This window comes from Tachyglossus aculeatus, chromosome 2, assembly GCF_015852505.1.
Source record: "Tachyglossus aculeatus isolate mTacAcu1 chromosome 2, mTacAcu1.pri, whole genome shotgun sequence".
Lineage (NCBI taxonomy): Eukaryota > Metazoa > Chordata > Mammalia > Monotremata > Tachyglossidae > Tachyglossus > Tachyglossus aculeatus.
In genome coordinates, this window is record NC_052067.1 from 136,840,275 (window position 1) to 136,863,517 (window position 23,243).

Consider the following 23,243-nt stretch of genomic DNA (forward strand, 5'->3'; position numbering starts at 1 on the left):
AGTCCTCCGACTTCCAGACCTGGGCTCATTCTACTAGGTCACACTGCTTCTTGTTGGGGCAAAATAATTTGTTAGGTAATATGTCTTTGTTTAAGGTAGGGAGAAAGGCCCAAGCCAGGAGATTGGAGATAGAATCACAAGAAATGTTCCATCATAAGGTTAGATTGGGAAGAGCATAACATGTGAGTTAGCTATAGCAGAAGAAGGCTCGTACTAGGTTAGAAAGAGGCAACTGATGGAGCATTTATGTGCACAACCATAATTCATTTATTTGTATTAATGTTTGTCTCTTTCCCTAAACTGTAATCTCATTTTTCTTTCTTTTGGTACTTGTTAAGGGCTTAATATATGCCAGGAACTGAACTAAGCACTGGGGTGGATACCAGCATATCAGGTTGGACATAGTCCCTGTCCCACATGGGGTTCACAGTCTTCATACCCATTTTGCAGATGAGGTAACTGAGGCACAGAGAAGTGAAGTGACATACCCAAGGTCACACAGCAGATATGTGGCAGCCTTAGGATTAAAACCCAGGTCCTTCTGACTCCCAGGCCCATGCTCGATCCCCTAGGCCGTGCTACTTTTCGCTGTGGGCAGGCAACAGGTCTACTAAATGCTGCTGTACCTTTACTCCCCCAAATGCTTAGTACAATGATCTGCACATAGTAAATGCTCAATATATTCCATTGTTTAATTGATTGACCTCTGAATCAGTCAGTGATGAGGAGTTTCTCTTCAATAGAGAGAGACATGGATAGTCACTGGAGGTTTTTGAGGACGAGACGGATGCACCCCAAGCTACATTTTAAGTGGATTTCAGCAACTTAATGGACATGTAAAGAAGAGGCTGATTACTCATCCATTTTTATCCAGGAAGGGCAGTTTTAGAAAATAAAAGCAAACTTTCTGAAATTGGAAGTTTCCTGGCTATACTTAAAAAACCAAGTTGCTGCATCATCATTCCATGCTCAGTTTAAGCTCTAAAGCATTCTGAGATTTGTAGTTGGGTCATTCAAAAATGTTGGGGACTGTTAAACCCTCACTTTCAATCAATCAATCAATTAATCAATCAGTGATATTTATTGAGCATTTACTGTATGAAAGCACTGCATCAAGTGCTTGGGAGAGTACAACACAACAGAGTTGGTAGACACATTCCCTTCCCACATGGAGCTTTCAGCCTAGAGAGAAGAGCTTACAGCCCCATCCAGGGGATGCACATTTTTAGAGGGCAGAGGAAGAAAAGCCCACCAGCCTGGACGGAATCCCACCAGCCTGGTCTTCAAACAATATCGTATGGTTATGAACTAAGGTGCGTGCCAAGGTTTTCTGCCATCACAATCATTTTGCCTTGGGGGGGAGGGGGGTAAATACGATGAATATAACTGGACTCTAAGTCCTCTTATTGACTTACAGTCCAGTTATTATAGGGGGTAGTAAGAGGAAGGAATGCCTTAAAAAGGTGAGGCCTCTAGGGAAAGAGTTCAAGTAGTGGCCCTGGAGAATGATCAGGAAGTAGAAGATCAGATATCAACAAGTTTCTGGGGAACCTAGATCCCTAATCTATTTATCTTCTAATAAAACCACTGAAAGAATATAAATCCCTGTTCTCAAGCAAGTTTAGACTTTATGTGTCTGTAATTCATTGGTCTGTGTTTTAAGGGCACCCTCTGAATCAAGGATTCATAATTGTTGTCATGCAATGTCACTGCTCCCTAAGTACTAGGAAGAGAGTATGAGGGAGGAGCTGGAATAGAAAGGGAGTCAGTCTATTCTCAGCCTATTTCTGAATCTGAGCTGAGGTAAGGGGACCCACTTGGAAATAATCCCTTTTCTGACCCCAGAGTTGCAAATGGGATCTAGATCCAAACACTTCTTTCTCTGAATCTGGAGCAGGAAGAGAGTTCTGGATCATCCCAAATCAGTTGTGGACCAAATAAGAACCTCAGGTCAGTGACATCAAGGGCCCCAGCTCCCACCACTGGTTAAGGAACCCGGAGATGATGATGTGGTGATGATGGCCACCATTTAATTTCAGTGGCGGTGGCAGTCATAGCAGGATCATAGTAGGAGGGTGAGGGAGACTAGACTGAGCAGGGAACAGCTCTATGAACTCTATTATATTGTACTTTTCCAATTGCTTAGTACAGTGTTCTGCAACAGTAAACACTCAATAAATATGATTACCTGCTGTCCCAGATCCTTGCCAGTTTCAGCAGATTTGTGTGTGTGTGTATGCGTGTGTCTGTGTGAGTTTTTCAGGTGAGTCCGTGAGGTGGGGGTTAAGTAGAGGATGAAATGAGGACAGGGCAGGAGGGGAAGTGGGTGGAAGAGCAACTCTGAGGACAGTATACTTTTAAGAGAAAATGGACGACCTTGCAAAATCTGCAATCCAGAGACACTTGAACACAGTTTGTTCTATAAGTAAATTCATTATAGCTCCTCGAGCCTTCAGTGATGACACATCCAGCATGGTACCGCCACTGGAATGAAACTGTGATGGGGTCTGGTGATTAAAAAAATACTGTATTAGGCAAGAACCAGTTCTTAGCTTTTAGCACCTGAAAGTAGACAGTAAACGGTGTTGCCCAGAAAAATGTACCAGGAAGTTTGATTTTTTTTCCTAAGTGGAAGTCGACTAAATCTAAAAAAATCTTCAGAATCTCACAATATTCCTTAACAATGTCTCATTATTCAGTAAGTTTTATTAAGTAATGACAAAAAGGAGTAACTGACATTTAGGAAGCCATAAAGTTCAAGACTGTCATTTAGGTAAAGGACAGTAAAATGATGGAGAGAGTCAAGTTTAATCTATGAGGCAGAAGAGCATTATCAATGAATCAGTCAATCAGTGGTACTTACCGAGCACCCTTCTGGACTGTGAGCCCATTGTTGGGTAGGGACCGTCTCTATATGTTGCTGACTTGTACTTCCCAAGCACTTAGTACAGTACTCTGCACACAGTAAGCACTCAAATACGATTGAATGAATGAATGCAGAGCTCTATATTATGCACTTGGGAGAGTGCAACAGATTAGGCAGACATGATCTGTACCCTTAAGGAGTTTTCACTCCAATGAGGGAGACAGACTTTTTTTAATGGTATTTGTTAAGCGCTTACTATGTGTCAAAGTAGTCTTCTAAGCACTGGGGTTTGCTGTCTTATGCTGTCGAGTTAATAATAATGATGGCATTTTTATTAAGTGCTTACTATGTGCAAAGCATTGTTCTAAGTGCTGGGGAGGTTACAAGGTGATCAGGTTGCCCCACAGGGGGCTCACAGTCAATCCCCATTTTATAGATGAGGGAACTGAGGCACCGAGAAGTTAAGTGACTTGCCCAAAGTCACACAGCTGACATTGGCGGAGCCTGGATTTGAACCCATGACCTCTGACTCCAAAGCCCGGGCTCTTTCCACTGAGCCATTACTGCTTCTCTAAGAGTTGTCTCTGACCCACAGTGATACCATGGGCACACCTCTCCCAAAACGCCCTACCTGATAGTCATTCTGGTAGTGTATTCATAGAGTTTTATTGCTAAAAATAAGGAAGTGGTTTACTATTGCCTCATTCCGTGAAGTAAACTTGAGTCTCTGCCCTCTAATCTCTCCCATGCCACGGCTGCCCAGTGCAGAGTTTTGACTTGTAGCAGATTGCCTTCCACTTGCTAGCCACTGCCCAAGATAGGAATGGAATGGCTATGCCTCTTCTTGACTCTCCCTCCCATACTCAAGACTGGTAGAGAACTGGAAACTTTCCAGGTGGAACCCTGAGAGGGGAAGCACTGGGTAGATACAAGATAATCAGGTTGTACAGAGTTCGTGTCCCACACAGGACTCACAGTGTAAATTGGAGAGAGGAGTATTTTATCATTCATTCATTCATTCAATCATATTTATTGAGTGCTTACTGTGTGCAGATCACTGTACTAAGCACTTGGGAAGTACAAGTTGGCAACATATAGAGATGGTCCCTAAACAACGATGGGCTCACAGTCTAGAAGGGGGAGACAGACAACAAAACAAAACATGTGGTCAGGTGTCAGGTATCCCCATTTTACAGATGAGGTAATGGAGGCACAGGAAAAGGTTACTTGCCCTAAGTCACACAGCAGACAATTGGTGGAGCTGGGATTAGAAATCAGGTCCTCTGACTCCCGGGCCCATGCTTTTCCCACTAAGCCACACTGTTTCTTCTAGACTGTGAGACCCCTGTGCGCAGGGATTGTCTCTATTTGTTGCTGAATTGTACTTCCCGAGTGCCTAGTACAGTATTCTGCACACAGTAATCACTCAATAAATACGAATGAATGAATGAATGTTTTTCAAAAGAAATCAAAATGAAGTACAGGTAAGGGAAAAAATAGATTATGAGGACATGTACATAAGTGCCATAGCAGTGGGGATGGAGCAAATCTCAAAGTGCTAGGAGGTACCAAACTCAAGTGCACAAGGGATGCTGAAGGGAGAGAGAATAGTGGAAGAAAATAGTGTGGGGAGATGAGGAATCAATGGGCAATATTTATCGAGTATCTATTGCATGCAGAGCACTAATTGCTTGAGGAATCTACAGAAGAAGTACTTAGTACAGTGCTCTGCACACAGTAAGCTCTCAATAAATAGGATTGATGAAGAAGTAACAAGTCATGATCCATGTTCTCAGGAATCTATCAATACAATGGGGGAAGTTAATCAGATGAGAAATAAACAATAGCTATGTGCATACACAATATACTAATAGAAAGACACAATAGTTAATGTAAAGCATGCTTCTCCCTGTATGTCAAATAGGTAAACCTTGTCCTTCCCTCAACCCACTCTCCCTCCCTCTCTACTTCTAAAGAAGCAGTGTGGTCTAGGAGATAGAGATCCAGATCCAACACTTTTTTATGGCATTTATTAAGCACTTACTATGTGCAAAGCACTGTTCTAAGTGCTTGAGAGGTTACAAGGCGATCAGGTTGTCCCTCGGGGGGCTCACAGTCTTAATCCCCATTTTACAGATGAGGTAACTGAGGCCCAGAGAAGTGAAGTGACTTGCCCAAAGTCACTCAACTGACAAGGGGTAGAGCTGGGATTTGAACCCATGACCTCTGACTCCAAATCCTGGCTCTTTCCACTGAGCCACACTGCTTCACTTGTCTATTGGGGTGACCTTGGGCATATCACTTCACTCCTCTGGGCCTCAGTTACCTCATCTGTAAAATGGGGACTTAGACTCTGAGCCCCTAGTTGGATAGGGACTGTGTCCAACCTGATTTACTTGTATCCACCCTAGCGCTTAATACAGTGCTTTACACAAAGTAAGTACTTAACAAATACCATCATTATTACCCACTCCACCAACCCCATGGCTTTGTGTAGCCTCCCTCTCTTGGATTACACTACCCGCTTATTCCCTAAACCAGCTCTTCCCCACAGTTGCTCCATCCCTTCCCATCTTTACTCACTGAACTCTTCCATGCCCATAATGCAACTTCTAATAGTAATAATAATAATAATAATGATGGTATTTGCTAAACGCTTACTATGTGTGAAGCACTGTTCTTAGCGCTGGGGGGATACAAGGTGATTAGGTTGTCACACATGGGGCTCACAGTCTTAATCTCCATTTTACAGATGAGGTAATTGAGGCCCAGAGGAGTTAAGTGACTTGCCCAAAGTCACACAGCAGACAAGTGGCGGGGTCGGGATTAGAACCCATGACCTCTGACTCCCAAGACCATACTCTTTCCACTGAGCCACACAGAGGAGCTGTGTGCTCTAATGCCTGGAGCTTTTCATTTTTTTAAACTTATTCCATGGCAGATATGCCTACCCCTCCCTGCAGATCTCCAGGAACTTCCAAAATCATGGGAATGGGATCAAATCAGACTTGGGGAGGGTCAGGATAAGGGGGGCATCACCAGTCTCTCCCAGCCCTCACTTCAGCTTGACCTACTTCCATTTAAATGGAAATAGATCAGACCTGTATAGAAGCCAAAAACTAAATGAAACTACGATATAGTTTTTGTTTGCCTTACCTTAATATTGTGCCACAGCAGATTTACAAGGGGTTGAAAATCAAAGAGCCATTCAAATGTACAGATGAAATGTTCCAACTGCTCTAAAAAAATTTCCAATGGTGGTTTCTTGTAGTGAAACCACTCACATTTGCTTCTTCATTCATTCTCCCTCCCTTCCCCACAGCACTTATGTATATATCCATATAATATCTGTAATTTCTTTCTTTCTTTATAATAATAATTATAACAGTGGTATTTGTTAAGCCCTTACTGTGTGCCAGGCACTGTACTAAGTGCTGGGGTGGATACAAGCAAACTGAGTTGGACACAGTTCCTGTCCCAGGAAGACTCACAGTCTCAATCCCCATTTTACAGATGAGATAACTGAGGAACAGATAAGTGACGTGACTTGCCCAAGGTCACATAGGGCAAAAGTGGAAGAGCCAGGATTAGAACCCACAACCTCGTGACTCCCAGGCCCATGTTCTATCCACTACGCCATGCTGCTTCTAATATTAATGTCTGTCCCCCCATCTAGTCTGTGAGCTCATTGCAGGCAGGGAATGTGTCTGATGTTAAATTGTACTCTGCCAACCAATTAGTACAGTGCTTTGCACACCCTAGGTGCTTAATAAATGCAAGTGAATGAATGAGTGAATGAACTAGTAAAAAAAGATAGGAAGAATAATGTTCAAATCATTTCTGTTAAGGGGAATAGTGTAACAAATCTGAGATTGTGAACTTGTTTGGTGTGTGGGTTAATTAAGAAAGTTTATGACTTCCCAGAGGCAGGTAATATAAGTTAAACAGATACCTGAAAGTTTTTGAAGGAGTAGGAAAATCATAAGTTTTTCAAAGAGTATATTCCAGTATGGATGCTTGAAGGATGTGGGATTAATGCAAAGAACTATAGAAAAAATAGACAGATTGAAGGCCTATGCACATTCATTTGGGTCAGTAAAGAAAATGGATTGATTGCTTAGAGTACTTTAGATCCCAAAGATTTTAATACTTTTTTTAAAAAAAATTATTTTTTTTCCATTCTAGACTGTAAACTCTTCTTCCAGACTGTAAGCACCTCCTTTAGACTGTAAGCTCCTCTTCTAGACTGTAAACTCGACATTTAGACTATAAGATCCTTATGGGTGGGGATTGTGTCTACCTACTTTATTGTAGTGTGTCTACTATTCTCCCAAGTGCTTAGTACAGTATTTTAGACACAGTAAACTCTCAATAAATGTCATTTGCTGATTGATTGAGATGAGGCTTTTGTCAAATATCATGCAAAATACTTTTCTTTCTCCACACACATTCGGGGTTCTGGCACATACGATTTTAACTGGAAGCCTGTAGAATTTGACATTTGAAAGCTATTCTTTACCCTTTGGCATTTGGTTTGTGTTATGCTATGGAAGTTTTCCTTCAAAGAGGTAATCAAGTTTTTAAAACTATAGATGGATTCAAGAGCAACCCTGAATGATTCACTGCCTTGGAGTGTAATCCTAGAGGAACATGAAAATGACATTGAGTAGACATTCTCTCGCCTCCGTCCCTTCTCCCCTCCTTAACTTCCATCTTCAACCGCTCACTCTCCACTGGTTCCTTCCCCTCTGCCTTCAAACATACCCATGTCTCTCCCATCCTAAAAAAACCCTCTCTTGACCCCACCTCACCTTCTAGTTAACGCCCCATCTCCCTCCTACCATTCCTTTCCAAACTCCTTGAACAAGCTGTCTACACGCGCCGCCTCGAATTCCTCAACACTAACTCTCTCCTCGACCCCCTCCAGTCTGGCTTCCATCCCCTACATTCCACGGAAACTGCCTTCTCAAAGGTTACCAATGACCTCCTGCTTGCCAAATCCAACGGCTCATACTCTATCCTAATCCTCCTCGACCTCTCAGCTGCCTTCGACACTGTGGACCACCCCCTTCTCCTCAACAGGCTATCCAAACTTGGCTTCACAGACTCCGTCCTCTCCTGGTTCTCCTCTTATCTCTCCGGTCGTTCATTCTCAGTCTCTTTTGCAGGCTCCTCCTCCCCCTCCCATCCCCTTACTGTGGGGGTTCCCCAAGGTTCAGTTCTTGGTCCCCTTCTGTTCTCTATCTACACTGACTCCCTTGGTGACCTCATTCACTCCCACGGCTTCAACTATCATCTTTACACTGATGACACCCAAATCTACATCTCTGCCCCTGCTCTCTCCCCCTCCCTCCAGGCTCACATCTCCTCCTGCCTTCATGACATCTCTATCTGGATGTCTGCCCACCACCTAAAACTCAACGTGTCCAAGACTGAACTCCTTGCCTTCCCTCCCAAACCCTGCCCTCTCCCTGACTTTCCCATCACTGTTGATGGTGCTACCATCCTTCCCGTCTCACAAGCCCGCAACCTTGGTGTCATCCTCGACTCCGCTCTCTCGTTCACCCCTCACATCCAAGACATCACCACAACTTGCCGGTCTCAACTCCGCAACATTGCCAAGATCTGCCCTTTCCTCCAAACTGCTACCCTGCTCATTCAAGCTCTCATCCTATCCCGTCTGGACTATTGCATCACCCTCCTCGCTGATCTCCCATCCTCGTGTCTCTCCCCACTTCAATCCATACTTCATGCCGCTGCCCAGATTGTCTTTGTCCAGGAACGCTCTGGGCATGTTACTCCCCTCCTCAAAAATCTCCAGTGGCTACCAATCAATCTGCGCATCAGGCAGAAACTGCTCACCCTCGGCTTCAAGGCTCTCCATCACCTCGCCCCCTCCTACCTCACCTCCCTTCTCTCCTTCTACAGCCCAGCCCGCACCCTCCGCTCCTCTGCCGCTAATCTCCTCACTGTGCCTCGTTCTCGCCTGTCCTGCCGTCGACTCCCGGCCCACGTCATCCCCCTGGCCTGGAATGCCCTCCCTCCCAACTGGCCTGGAATGCCCTCCCTCCCAACATCCGCCAAGCTAGCTTTCTTCCTCCATTCAAGGCCCTACTGAGAGCTCACCTCCTCCAGGAGGCTTTCCCAGACTGAGCCCCCTCCTTCCTCTCCCCTCATCCCCCTCTCCATGCCCCGTCTTACCTTCTTCCCTTCCCCACAGCACCTGTATATATGTATATACGTTTGTACATATTTATTACTCTATTTACTCTATTTATTTATTTTACTTGTACATATCTATTTTATTTATTTTATTTTGTTAATATGTTTGGTTTTGTTCTCTGTCTCCCCCTTCTAGACTGTGAGCCCACTGTTGGGTAGGGACTGTCTCTATATGTTGCCAGCTTGTACTTCCCAAGCACTTAGTACAGTGCTCTGCACACAGTAAGTGCTCAATAAATATGATTGATTGATTAAAATAATTCAATTGACAGATGAAACATAGAAGAGTTTTTCATAGCTTACACATGAAATTAACAGGCCAAGAAAGCTGATGCATGAAATTCAGTTGGGATGTATCTCAAAAACAATATTGTTACCCTGTTACATTGAGACACAGTTGTGAATTACATAAAATATGAAGGGTACTTTTCAGAAACTCCCAGCCACTTATTTGTTCAGGTGGTTTGTACTGGCCACATATAAATGATTCAAATAAAACATCCTAAAAAAACATCAAAAGTGTCAGGGGTATGAGCCAACCAGTTGTGAACCAAGAAATACTGAAAACCTGGTCAGAAGTGGAAATGAATTTCTTTGTATATGATGGAAAATCTTAGGTCTTTGTTGATAATTACATTTCAAAGTATCCAGAAATTGCTATGGTGAAGAGTTCTACAAACATAAATGACTAATTTTATTTAAGACTTTTTTTTTGCCAAACAAGGTATACTGTGTCTGCAGTTGGACAGAAAATGGACCCAATTTACTAACCCTGCATTTTTTTGGTATTTGTTAAGTACTTACAATGTGCTAGGCACTGTACTGAGCCCTAGGGCACATACAAGATAATTAGGTTGGACACTGTTGGAACCCACATGGGACTCACAGTCACAGTCTTAATCCCTATGTTACAGCTGAGGTAACTGAGGCACAAAGAAGCTAAGTGACTGTGACCTTGGTCACACAGCAAACAAGTGGTAGAGTCAGGATTAGAACTCAGATCATTCTGACTCCCAAGTCCCTGCTCTAACCACTATACCTCACTGGGTCACAAGGCCACTAGGCTATGCTGCTTCACAACATTTCAGAAGTTGACCTTTAAGTATAATTCCTATTTCATCACCTCCAACCTGAGATACCCTCAGTTTAGTGGGTTAGAAGTAAATTGGTCAGAATAACTGAGCCTATTTGTCAAAGCAAACTATTCAGGACAGAATCCTATTTGATATTAATTCCCAAACTATCCCTTTGGCCATGGGGTGGTCACCAGTTGAGTTCTTATTTGAAAAGAAAACCAGAGCTAAGCTTTCAAGAAATCTGGAAATAGGTCTAAGGCCAGAATCTGGATGACAGGAATGGGAAAAATGTGGTCTGCTAAGCATTCTCATAGTTTGGCTAAGGTGAATGAGTTGAGCAAAATGCATTCTCAGCTCTGTTTGGATTTGGCCCATCTGCTCTCCTGCCCCTACCACACAGGCTCGAGGGTCTTGATGAGAATGAAGCTTCTCCCATCCTTTTCCTAGCTCCTTTCTGCCCTTTCCTGAAGTGCACTAAATAAAGACCCCAGTTTCTGGAAAGAATCTTCAGAGGTCACCATGGCAAGCCCTGACTCATCTTATCCTGGTTCCCTCTGGATCAGTGTGTCTGAAATACAGGGGACCCAGGAGGTCTTTGAAGGGGAGGGGGGATTCTGAAAGTGTCACACACCATTCATTCATTCAATTCAATCATATTTATTGAGCGCTTACTGTGTGCAGAGCACTATACTAAGTGCTTGGGAAGTACAAGTTGGCAAGACCACTGGACTGACCACTGAGATTTTCCATCTGACAGGATTCTTCAAGGTCACAAGCCAGATTGAGGCAGAGACTGTGCTTTTCTCAGTGATCAGGACCAAGGAGGCTCAGACTATTCACAAAGGTGAAGCACTAAAAAGAAGCATTTGATATTATCCAGACAAAGGCTTACCTCCCTCAGCACATCCTGAAAGCACCAGAGAGCATCTTTTTCATCCTTTTGCGGATCTCCTTGGTCTTGATGCTGTAGATGATAGGGTTGAGCATGGGTGGCACAAAAAGGTAGACGATGGACATCAATGTGTGGACAAATGGAGTTGCCTGTTTCCCATACCGGTGAATCAGGGACACACCCACCATGGGAATGTAGAAGATGAGTACCGCGCAGATGTGGGAGACACAGGTGTTGAGAGCCTTGGACCGCCCTGCCTGGGACACGATGGTCAGGATTGACCTGAGGATCAGGACATAGGAGAGGAAGATGAGCACTGAGTCCAGTCCGAATGTGGAGACCATGATGGACAGGCCAAATAAGCTGTTGAAGGTGGTGTCCACACAGGGCAGGTGGATGAGGTCGGGATGGAGACAGTAGGCATGATGCAGGATGTTGGCCTTACAAAATGGCAGTCTCCTCAGGAGGAAGGGTAAAGGAAGGATTAAAATGAAGCTGCGTACTAAAACAGCCAAACCCATCTTGACAGTGCTGCTGCCGGTCAGTATCGCTGTGTATCTGAGTGGGTTACAGATAGCCACATAGCGATCAAAGCTCATGGCCAGCAGGATGCCTGATTCCATCCAGGAGATCAAGTGAATGAAGAACATCTGGGCCATGCAGGCATCGAAGCCGATTGCCCTGACATTGAAGCAGAAGGCACCCAGGACTGTGGGCAGAGTTGAGCAGTTCACCCCCAGGTCACTGACAGACAGCATGGCCAGGAAATAGTACATGGGTTGGTGCAGGCTCTGCTCCTCCTTCAGGATGACCAGGATCAGGGAGTTTCCTAGGATGGAAACAGAGTAGAGCGCTCCCAGCAGAATAAACATCCAATACAAGGAATCCTCCAATCCCGGGAAGCCAGTCAGGATGAAGGAGAGGGAGCCAGAGGTGTTGCCGTGGGAATCTTCCATGCTGGGGACATGTAAAGAATGGACAGAAATCAGCTCACAAGTGACTCCTGAGTCCCCTGAGGACTGGCCTGTGGTCATTTTAGAAACCTAACTTGGTGTCCAGAAGAGAAACTGCATGGCCTATGGATAGAGCACAGGCCTGGGAATCAGAAGCACCCAGATTCTAATACCAGCTCTGCCATATTTCTGCTGAGTGACCTTGGGGAAGTCACTTCACTTTTCTGGGCTTCAGTTGCCACATTTGTAGAAAGGGGAGTAAAACTTTGAGCCCCATGTGGGACATGGACTGTCTCCAACCTGATTAGTTTATGTCTACTCTAGCACTTAGTACAGTGTCCAGCATACAGTAAGCACTTTACAAGTAACTTCAGCACACCATTCCCTGTGCACTTTCACCCTCCCACTGCTGAAGCCCTTCCCTCTCCTTCTTTTCGAGTTGTACTCTGGTGCATATCTTATTTTTTTTTAAAGTTTCTAGTCTTTGTGGGTGGTGTGTCTTCAATATATCAATGTATTTCTGGATCCCACTGCACCCTCTAACTATTACCCCATCTTCTTGATCCCATTCCTGTCCAAACTCCTCAAAGTCTCTTCTCAATAGGATACATTTGGGGTTTCACCCCCTTAGTCCACTGAGGCCACATTCACTGAGGTCTCCAATCACTTTGTGATAGTTATGTCTAATAGGCTCTGCTCTAGCCTGGCCATAGGCTCAAGGAGGTCCTTTGGGATTCAGAAAACGTGGGTTCTTGAGGTCACATCTCCTCCAAGAGGCCTTCCCCAAAATTCAATTTCCCCAGCTCACTCTCCCTTCTGCCTCATCTTTGCACTTGGATCTTTGACCTTTGGACATTTGATGGTCACCCAACTCCCAACCCCGCGGCACTTTTGTTCATATATTTATATCATATTTCATAAATAAATTATTTACTTATATTAATGTCTATCTTCTCCTCTAGATGGTTAGCTCATTCTGGGCAGGGAATGTATTTTCTAATCCTGTTGTATTGTACCTTCCCAAGTGCTTTGTACAGTGTTCATCACATAATAAGCTCTCGATAAATGCCATTAATTGGTTCTTGTCCCAGTTCTTCCTGGAGCTGGTTGAAGTGGGTGAAGACTATCTCTTCACTTTGAAGGGCGCTGTACCCCTGAATGTCTACTCTCTTGATGCACCCTATGATCGAGTGCCATGATTGTCAGGGACAAGATAATGTGAGAGAAACACCGAGAGTGAATAGTGGCACAATCTATTTTGTAGAACAGATTCTTGATCCTGGAGAACCAGGCACAAGTCTCATTGGTTGCTCCAAACAGGGAATTCCATTGCTTTGTCCTATACCATCTTGGCTTTCCAACTGTCTTCCATGAGAAGTGAATGTGTCTATTATATTGTACTCTCCCAAGCACTTAGTACAGTGCTCTGCACACAGTAAGCACTCAAAAAATATGATCAACTGATTGATTGTTGGCTCCTCCCTTTTCCTAGAAACACTCTGCTCTGGCTCTCACCAGGTCTCATTTGCTGATCCTCCCTCTGTCTCATTCCCTAAATGTCAATACCACTTAACTGATCATTCAATACATCTTGCCCGTTTTTCCTCCACAGTATTTCTCAGATCCAGCTCTTTCTCTCCACCCAAATGGCCACCTCTCTGTTTAAAACTGTCATCATCTCTGAAGCAGCATGGCATAGTGGATAGAGCATGGGCCTGCGAGTCAGAAGGTCATGGGTTCTTATCCCGGATCTGCCACTTGTACGCTGTATCATCTTCTGCAAGTCACTTGACTTCTCAGTGCCTCAGATACCTCACCTGTATGGGGATTGAGAATCCCCGGGCCTGGAATACCCTCCCTCTGCCCATCCGCCAAGCTAGCTCTCTTCCTCCCTTCAAGGCCCTGCTGAGAGCTCACCTCCTCCAGGAGGCCTTCCCAGACTGAGCCCCTTCCTTCTTCTCCCCGTTGTCCCCCTCTCCATCCCCCATCTTACCTCCTTCCCTTCCCCACAGCACCTGTATATATGTATATATGTTTGTACATATTTATTACTCTATTTATTTATTTATTTATTTATTTATTTATTTTACTTGTACATAGCTATTCTATTTATTTTATTTTGTTAGTATGTTTGGTTTTGTTCTCTGTCTCCCCCTTTTAGACTGTGAGCCCAATGTTGGGTAGGGACTGTCTCTATATGTTGCCAATTTGTACTTCCCAAGCGCTTAGTACAGTGCTCTGCACATGGTAAGTGCTCAATAAATACGGTTGATGATGATGATGATTGAGACTGTGAACCCCACATTGGGCAGGGACTGTGCCCAACTCAATTTGCTTGTGTCCACCTCAATTTGCTTGTGTCCACCCCAGTGCTAAGTACAGGGCCTGGCACATAGTAAGCACTTTACAGATGCCATAATTATTATTACTATCTCCTGATCTTGATTATTGTATCAGCCTTTTCCTAGGTCTCCTTTCCTCAAGCCTCGACTTTTTCCAGGCTGTCACACATTCTGATGCCAGAATGGGGCTCTCCCATGCAGGAAAAACCTCTGATGGTTCCCATTTCTCTCTGAATCTCTGCTGCTTCCTACCCTCCCTCCTACCCTCTGACCCTCGCTCCCTCCTTCTCTCCTCCCCTGGCTGCATCTTGCCTCTGACCCTCATTCCCTCCTTCCCTCTGATCCTGCCACAAGCAGCATAGCCTTGTGGAAAGAATGGGGGCCTGAGACTCAGTGGTTACAGGTTCTAATCCTGGCTCTGCCTATTGCCTGCTGTGTAACCTTGGGCAAGGCATTTCATTTCTCTGTGCCTCAGAGATTAAATGTCTGGGGGTTAAAAACCTGTTCTCCCTCCTACTATTATTATTATCATTATTTATTATTACTTAGAATAAGAGCCCCGTGTGGGACGGGGGTTGTGTCTGACATAACTGACATGTATCTACCCCAGTGGTAGAACAGTGGTTGACACTTAGTCTAAATGGGAGGTAGCAACCATCTCTCTCCTCTATCTGCCCTATTCACCCACTATTCCCCATCTGGGGCTCTCTTCATTCCTCCCAAGATAATCTCAATGGGCCCCATCCTTGCCTACCCTGCCTCTGTCCCCTTACTCACTTCCTCCCGCATGCTTGGAGTCCCCTCCCTCTTCAAATCTGCCAGACCACCAGCTGAGCTGAGCTTAGAACACAGGTCCTGACTCCCAGATCCATTCTCTTTCCATTGGGCTACACTGCTTTCAAGATTTTTCTGAATGATAGTCTTCTGCTTAACACTGAAGGCTTTCTTTCAAAAGAAGCCTTGAGTCCCTACTCCAAGGCACGTGAGTGCAGCTTGATCTAGAAGCAGATGAAGCAATTCACTCTGAACATCCCCTAGGTAGGTTTTTAGGCACAGACAGGCTTTGATGTGGGCTGAGGTTTCAGGGCACCAACACTTGAGGCTCCCCTACATATCACCAGTTTGTCTTGAGCCCCAACTTGGAGCACAGCCCTGCACTCCAATCCCATTAATAATTATAATAATAATTATGACCTTTATTTGGGACTTATTGATGAAGCTTATTGATGTAATAATAATAATCCCCCTCTAAACCTTAATCCACATATGGGCAGAAAAGGTGGTTCCAACACTGCACATCATACTCTCCCAAGCTCTTAGGACAGTGCTCTGCACACAGCAAGCACTCAATAGAGAAGCAGCATGGCTTAATGGAAAGAGCACAGGCCTGGGACTCAAAGGACCTGAGTTCTAGTGTTGGTTCCTCCACTTGTCTGCTGTGGGACCATGGGCATGTTACTTAACTTCTCTGTGCCTCAGTTGCCTCATATGTAAAATTGGGATTAAGACTGAGTCCTACGTGGGACAAAGACTGTGCCCAACCCAATTATCTTCTATCTACCCCAGCACTTAGTATAGAGCCTGGCACAGAGTAAGCACTTAAAAAATACCGTTATAAAAATAAATAATAATTATGGCATTTGTTAAGTGCTTACTATGTGCCAGACATTCTTCTAAGCCTGGGGGTATATACACGCTAATCAAGTTGGACACATCTTACCTTATTTTACAGATGAGGTAACAGAGGCACAGAGAAGTTAAGTGACATGCCCAAGGTCACACAGCCGACAGGAGTCAGAGCTGGTATTAGAAACCTCAAAAACTGGACATTTCCAGGTCAACATGAGACGCCACATGGTCTGGTGGAAAAAGCCAGAGTCTGGGAGACAGAGACCTGTGTTCTAATCCCAGCTCTGCCATTTTTAAAAAATGGTATTTGTTATGCATTTACTATGTGCTAGATACTGTTCTAAGTGCTGGGGTAGATACAAAGTAATCAGATTGGACACATTCCATGTCCCTCATGGGGCTCACAGTCTTAAACATCATTTTATTCATTCATTCAATTGTATTTACTGAGCACTCACTGTTTGCAGTGCACTGTTATTACTAAGTGCTTGGAAAGTACAACTTGGTAACAAATAGAGACAATCCCTACCCAACAACGGGCTCGCAGTCTAGAAGGGGGGAGACAGACAACAAAACAAAACAAGTAAACAGGCATTAATAGAATTCATATAAATAAATAGAATTATAGATATATAAACATCATTAATAAAAAATAGGATAATAAATATGTACATATACACAGAAGTGTTGTTGGGCAGGGAGGGGGGTAGAGCAGAGGGAGGGAGTCCAGGTGATGGGGAGGAGGAGCATAGGAAAAGGATGGCTCAGTTTGTCTACATGTTTAGTTTTGTTGTCTGTCTCCCCCTTCTAGACTCTGAACCCGTTGTTGGGTAGGGACTGTTTCTATATGTTGCCTACTTGTACTTCCCAAGCACTTAGTACAGTGCCCTGCACACAATAAGTGCTCAGTAAATATGATTGAATGAATGAATGGGAAGGTTTACAGATGAGGTAACTGAGGCACAGAGAGGTGAAGTGACTTGCCCAAGGTCACCCAGCAGACAATGGCAGAGGAATAGGTCCTCTGATTCTCAGACACTTACCCTTTCCACTAGGCCACCCTGAGCAAGTCACTTAACTTCTCTGTACTTCAGTTACCTCACCTGTAAAATGGGGATTAAGACTGTGAGCCCCATGTGGGTCATGGACCATGTCCAACCTGATTAGTTTGTATTTACCCCAATGCTAAGTCTAGTTCCTGGCACATGGTAGGTGCATTACAAATACCATTAAAAGACCAACAGAAAACCCCCAAATAAACAAACAAAAATACATGTCCAGAAGATCAGTTCCTACTGTGTTACTGCCTGATTTCCAGGTCCATCATAAACATTTTGACCACTTCAGAAGCATCAAAAAGGAAGGGGGTTGAGGAGGACCAGCCCCAAAGAAACTGTTCCCAGAAACTCACCTTCTGAGCCTCTTCTCAGGATCCTGGGCCCTGGGAGAGCAGAGTCTGGGGAAGCTCTCCCCTCCACAACTCTACCTCTCACTCCCACCCCACAGCTCCCAGCCTGCCTTTAGGGACAATTCCCAGATGTGTCCCGGAGAAGGACTTTTGTTTCCTTCCAAGAAGCCCTGGTGGACCTATTCATCACCAGGGGATTCTGGACATCATTTCCCTAATGATGTCTTTCCCTCTGTTGTTGGCTCCCTCCTCACCCTCTGTTCCTGACTCCCTCCCCCTCTCTGAACCTGGCTTCATCTTCTCCTCTGGTCCTGACTCCCTTCTGACACTGGCTTCCTTTACCCTCTGAACTTGGTTCCCTCCTCCTGTCTGACCCTGGTTTCCTCCTTCCCTCTGATCCTTGCTCCCTCCTCCTTCTGTCCCTGGCTCCTGATGAATTCCTTCTGAAGGATGTGGGATTTCAGGAGGGCTTTGACGATGGGAAGAGTAATGGTCTGCCAGATGTGAGAAGCAGCATGGCTCAGTGGAAAGAGTACGGGCTTTGGAGTCAGAGGTCATGGGTTTGAATCCCGACTCTGCCACATGTCTGCTGTGTGACCTTGGGCAAGTCATTTCACTTCTCTGAGCCTCAGTGACCTCTTCTGTAAAATGGAGATTAAGACTGTGAGCCCCCTGTGGGACAACCTGATCACCTTGTATCACCCCCAGTGCTTAGAACAGTGCTCTGCAAATAGTAAGCGCTTAACAAATGCCATTATTATTATTATTATTATTATTATTTGAAAGTGGAGGGAGTTCTGGCAGATGGGAAGGTGTGAAAATCTACTTGGGACAGGAAAATAAAAAAAAACAGATATAAGGAGTAAGAGTACAAGAGTACTCTTGAAGAGTACAAGCTGGAGTGCAGTGGAAGAAGAGAGCAGATAAGTAAGAGTGAAATGATGGAATGCCTAAACATTTACAGTCAGAAGTTCCTATTTGAGAGTAATGGGTAGCCACTGAAGTGTTTGTGAGGAACAGAGACACATATATAGAACAACATTTTAGAAAACTGATCTGGAAAGTGGAGTGAAGTATGGACTTGAGAAAGGCCAAACCGGAAGCAGGAAAAACAGTGAGAAAGGCGATAATAATAATAACGATGTACTTGTTAAGTGTTTACTATGTGCCAAGCACTGTCCTAAGCACTGAGGTAGATGCAAGGTAGTCAGGTTGGACACAGACCATGTCCCACAAAGAGCTCACAGTCTTACTTCCCATTTTAATAATAATAATAATGATGATGGTATTTGGTAAGCACTTACTATTTACCAAGCACTGTTCTAAGCACTGGGGTAGATACAAGGTAATCAGGTTGTCCCACGTAGGGCTCACAGTCTTCAGCCTCATTTTGCAGATGAGATAACTGAGGCCCAGAGAAGATAAGTGACTTGCCCAAGGTCACACAGCAGACATGTGGATGAGTTGGGATTGGAACCCATGACCCTCTGACTCCCAGGCCTGTGTTCTATCCACTAAGCCACGCTGCTCCTCAAGGAGCCAGGAGACTATGATGCAATAGTATACCCAGGATATGGCAAGTTCCTGGACCAGAGGAGTGGCCATTTAGATGGAGAGGAAGGGATAAATCTAGCAAACATTATGGAGAACAAACAAAAAGGATTTAGTGACAGATTGAATGTGAGAGTTGAGAAGATGATCACTTGGTTGCCAGGTTCTGGACCAGGGAGGATGGTGGTGAGCTCTGCTGGGATGGGAAAGTTATGTGGAAAATCAGATTTGAGAGAAAAAATACGACACAGAACAGTCTTCAGCTGGCCAGGATAGGGTCTCTGAGTAAGCAGAGGAAAGCAGACCCAAAGGAAGAACCATTTTGTGGAAAACTGAGGGAGGACCATATCATCAAGCTATTAGCCCTGGCAACCCCTGCCACCTTCCATGCCATGCCATCAGAAGCCTTATCCCTGACCTGTTCTGCTCCAGGGGGCCAGACAGGAAACCCTCAGTACCATTGTGTGAACTCCACACAATTTAGAATATTGATTAGGCTGTGGTGGTGGCTGAGACTGTTGGCTTCTGAGCAGCAACTAGCATGAAACTGCCCCTCTAGTCACTGTATCCTCACTGCATTAATTATTGTCCTTGACAGAGTCTCTTGCTTTTTTATGTGTTTTTATTGTATTATCTTTCCTTATGTGTCTATCTCCAGGTCCCTCCCCCAGCCACCTGTTGCCCTTTATTCTGAGATCATGAGCCCCTTTGGGACCAGGAACTGTGTCTAATTCTCTAATTTTTTTCCTGTGCTAAGTATACCCACTAGACACTTTGTAAATACTATTTCTCCTAAATACTGTTACTACTGGCTCTTTTCCAGAGCCAGAAAGGTCCCCTCAAGAGATTATCAGCTCCTAACTCAGCATCCTGAAAATACAACCCATCTTCAGTTCAGATATATCTTCTTTCTTCACCTCTTTCTTTCAGCCCACCTGACTTCCTTATCTGTGGCTTTGTTCCCAAGGCTGAAGAAACTTATATGTAAATATTACCTCAACTCTGATGTATTGTACTTTCCCAAGTACTTAGTACAGTGCTCTGCACACAGTAAGTGCTCAATAAATACCACTGATTGATTAATAATTGATCCCTAAAACAAAAATCCTCTAGGTTCTGAATAATGCAAATGACACATCTGCCTGACATATTAATTGATCAATCAATCAATCGTATTTATTGAGTGTTTACTGTGTGCAGAGCATTGTACTAAGCGCTTGGGAAGTACAAGTCGGCAACACATAGAGACAGTCCCTACCCAACAGCGGGCTCACAGTCTAGAAGGGGAAGACAGAGAACAAAACCAAACATACTAACAAAATGAAATAAATAGAATAGATATGTACAAGTAAGATAAATAAATAAATAAGTAGAGTAATAAATATGTACAAACATATGTACATATATACAGGTGCTGTGGGGAAGGGAAGGAGGTAAGATGGGGGGGATGGAGAGGGGGGCGAGGGGGAGAGGAAGGAAGGGGCTCAGTCTGGGAAGGCCTCCTGGAGAAGATGAGCTCTCAGTAGGGCCTTGAAGGGAGGAAGAGAGCTAGCTTGGCGGATGGGCAGAGGGAGGGCATTCCAGGCCCGGGGGATGACGTGGGCTGGGGGTCAATGGCGGGACAGGTGAGAATGAGGCACAGTGAGGAGATTAGCGGCAGAGGAGTGGAGGGTGTGGGTGGGCTGTAGAAGGAGATAAGGGAGATGAGGTAGGAGGGGGTGAGGTGATGGAGAGCCTTGAAGCCGAGGGTGAGGAGTTTCTGCCTGACGTGCAGACTGACTGGAACGGGGTGGGGTTAATTGAGGCCAGAGAGGTCATTTAAAAGTTTTTGGGCTTGCAAACACGTTTACAAAAAAATGTGAGAGGAGCCAGCCAGCTAGGAAAGAGGAGAGGTGAGAATCCTAGAATCAATCAATCAATCAATCGTATTTATTGAGTGCAGAGCACTGTACTAAGCGCTTGGGAAGTACAAGTTGGCAACATAGCTACAGTCCCTACCCAACAATGGGCTCACAGTCTAAACCATCAGCTCTCCTTTCCCAAATTAATTTACTCATTCAATTGTATTTATTGAGCGCTTTCTGTGTGCAGAGCACTGTACTAAGCACTTGGGAAGTACAAGTAGGCAACATATAGAGATGGTCCCTACCCAACAATGGGCTCACAGTCCCCCAGCTCCCACTTCAACCAGAAGAGGTCCTCTGCTCAATCAAGCAATCAATCATATTTATTAAGTGCTTAACTGTGTGGATTTATTGTGTGTTTTGAGTGCTTGGGAAAGTACAATGAAGTAAGTAAAAATAATAATATTTATTGAATTTGTTAAACACTTACTAATTGTCAAGCACGAGTCTACCAAGTTTATCAGGTTGGACAGTCCTTGTTCCTCGTGGAGCTCAGAGTCAAAGTATATATGGTCCCTGCCCTCTGCTAGCAGGGAGTCAGACATTAAAATAGGAGAGGCAACCAAGTCAAAGGATGATGATGATGGTATTTGTTAAGTGCTTACTATGTGCCAAGCACTGTTCTAAGAACTTTGGAAGATACAAGGTAATCAGGTTGTCGCACGTGGGGCTCACAGTCTTAATCCCCATTTTCCAGATGAGGTAACTGTGGCACAGAGAAGTTGTGACATGCTCCAATTCACTCAGCTGATAAGTGAGGGAGACAGGATTAGAACCCACGACCACTGACTCCCGAGCCTGGGCTCTTTACACTAAGCCACGCTGCTTAATGTAAGGATAAGTATATAAGTGCTGTGGGAGTGGGGTAAGTGCCTAAATGCTTTGTGGGTATGGACTCAAGTACATACATAGGTGATGCAGAAGGGAGAGATAATAGCGTGGAGAGATGGAAGATTAGTCAGGGAAGGCTTTCTGGAGAAGATATGATTTCAGAAGAACTTGGAAGATGGGGAGAGTGTCAGTCTAACAAATATAAAGGGGAGGGAGTTCCAGGTAGGAGGGAGGGTATGAGCAAGGGGCCAGTGGTGAGAAAGATATGATCAAGACACACTGAATAGGTTGCTGCTAGAGGTAAGTGATGTGAGTGAGGCATTATAATGGGAGAGGAGTGAGGTTAGTTAGGAGAGAGAACTGATTGAAGGAGTGTCTTAAAGCCATTGGTGAGGAATTTCTGTTCGATGTGGAGACATAAGTGTGCAGAGGTTCTTGAGGAGTGAGGAGATATGGATTAAAAGATTGTTTTGGAAAAATGAATCAAGCAGCAGAATGAAGTTGGACTGGACGGGGCAAGGCTGGAGGCAGGGAGGTCAGCAAGGAGACTGATGTGGTAGCTGAGAAGGGATATGAGAAGTTCTTGGACCAGCATGGAAGCAGTTTTGTTGGAGAGGAAGGGGTGGATTCTAGAGATGTTGGTTGGAGAAGCACTGGGGTCCCTTAGAAAGTTCATGGGTTTGGGGGTCAGGGGATGTAGGTTCTAGTCCCAGCTCTGCCAAGTGTCTCCCGTGTGACCATGGGGAAGTCAATTAAGTTCTCTAGGCCTCAGTTACCTCATATGTAAAATGGGGATTAAAGTTCATTCAATCATTCATTTAGCTATATTTATTGAGTGCTAACTGTGTGCAGAGCACTGTATTAAGCACTGGGAGAATACAATGTTACAATAGGCATACACATTCCCTGCCCACAACGAACTTACAGTCTAGAGGGGGAGACAAACATTAATATAAATCAATTACAGATATATTCAGATTTTTACAGATATGTACAGAAAAGTCCTGTGGGGCTCGGAAGGGGGGATGAATAAAGGGAGCAAGTCAGGCCTGTGTGGGACAAAGACTGTGTCCAACCTGATGATCTTGCATCTACCCCAGTGCTTTGTACAGTGTCTGGCATAATCAAGATCATAATCTTCTCACCTGCCTCCTCACTCACACTCCTTTCCCCTGTAAATCCGTATTACTCCCTCACAGAGATCTCCGCTCTCTGGACCCCACCCATCTTTCGGAGCACCTCACACCCCACCTCGCCGCCCTCTCCTCTCTACCCAGTCTTGATGATCAGATTACTGCTCTCAACTCTACCCTTTCTACTCAGCTAGACTCGCTCGCTCCCCTTTCCCTTCGCCGCTCTCGCACCACTAACCCACAGCCCTGGATCACTGCCACTGTCCGCCTCCTCCGCTCTTATGCTCGAGCTGCTGAACGCTGCTGGCGAAAGTCTAAACACCATGCCAACCTCGTTCACTTCAAGTTTATCCTTTCCTGCCTTAACTCAGCCCTCTCTTCTGCCAGACAAAACTATTTCTCCTCCCTTATTGACACCCATGCCCATCACCCCCGC

The 23,243-nt window shown here is 44.8% G+C and overlaps 1 protein-coding gene across 1 annotated transcript; it reads right to left on the reverse strand.

Moving 5' to 3' along the window:
- Positions 1–11,061: 11,061 nt before the first annotated feature.
- Positions 11,062–12,090, reverse strand: LOC119943420 (olfactory receptor 51I2-like). Its single transcript, XM_038764391.1, has one exon. The coding sequence runs from the start codon at positions 12,088–12,090 to the stop codon at positions 11,062–11,064; it is 1,029 nt and encodes a 342-aa protein (XP_038620319.1).
- Positions 12,091–23,243: the final 11,153 nt, after the last annotated feature.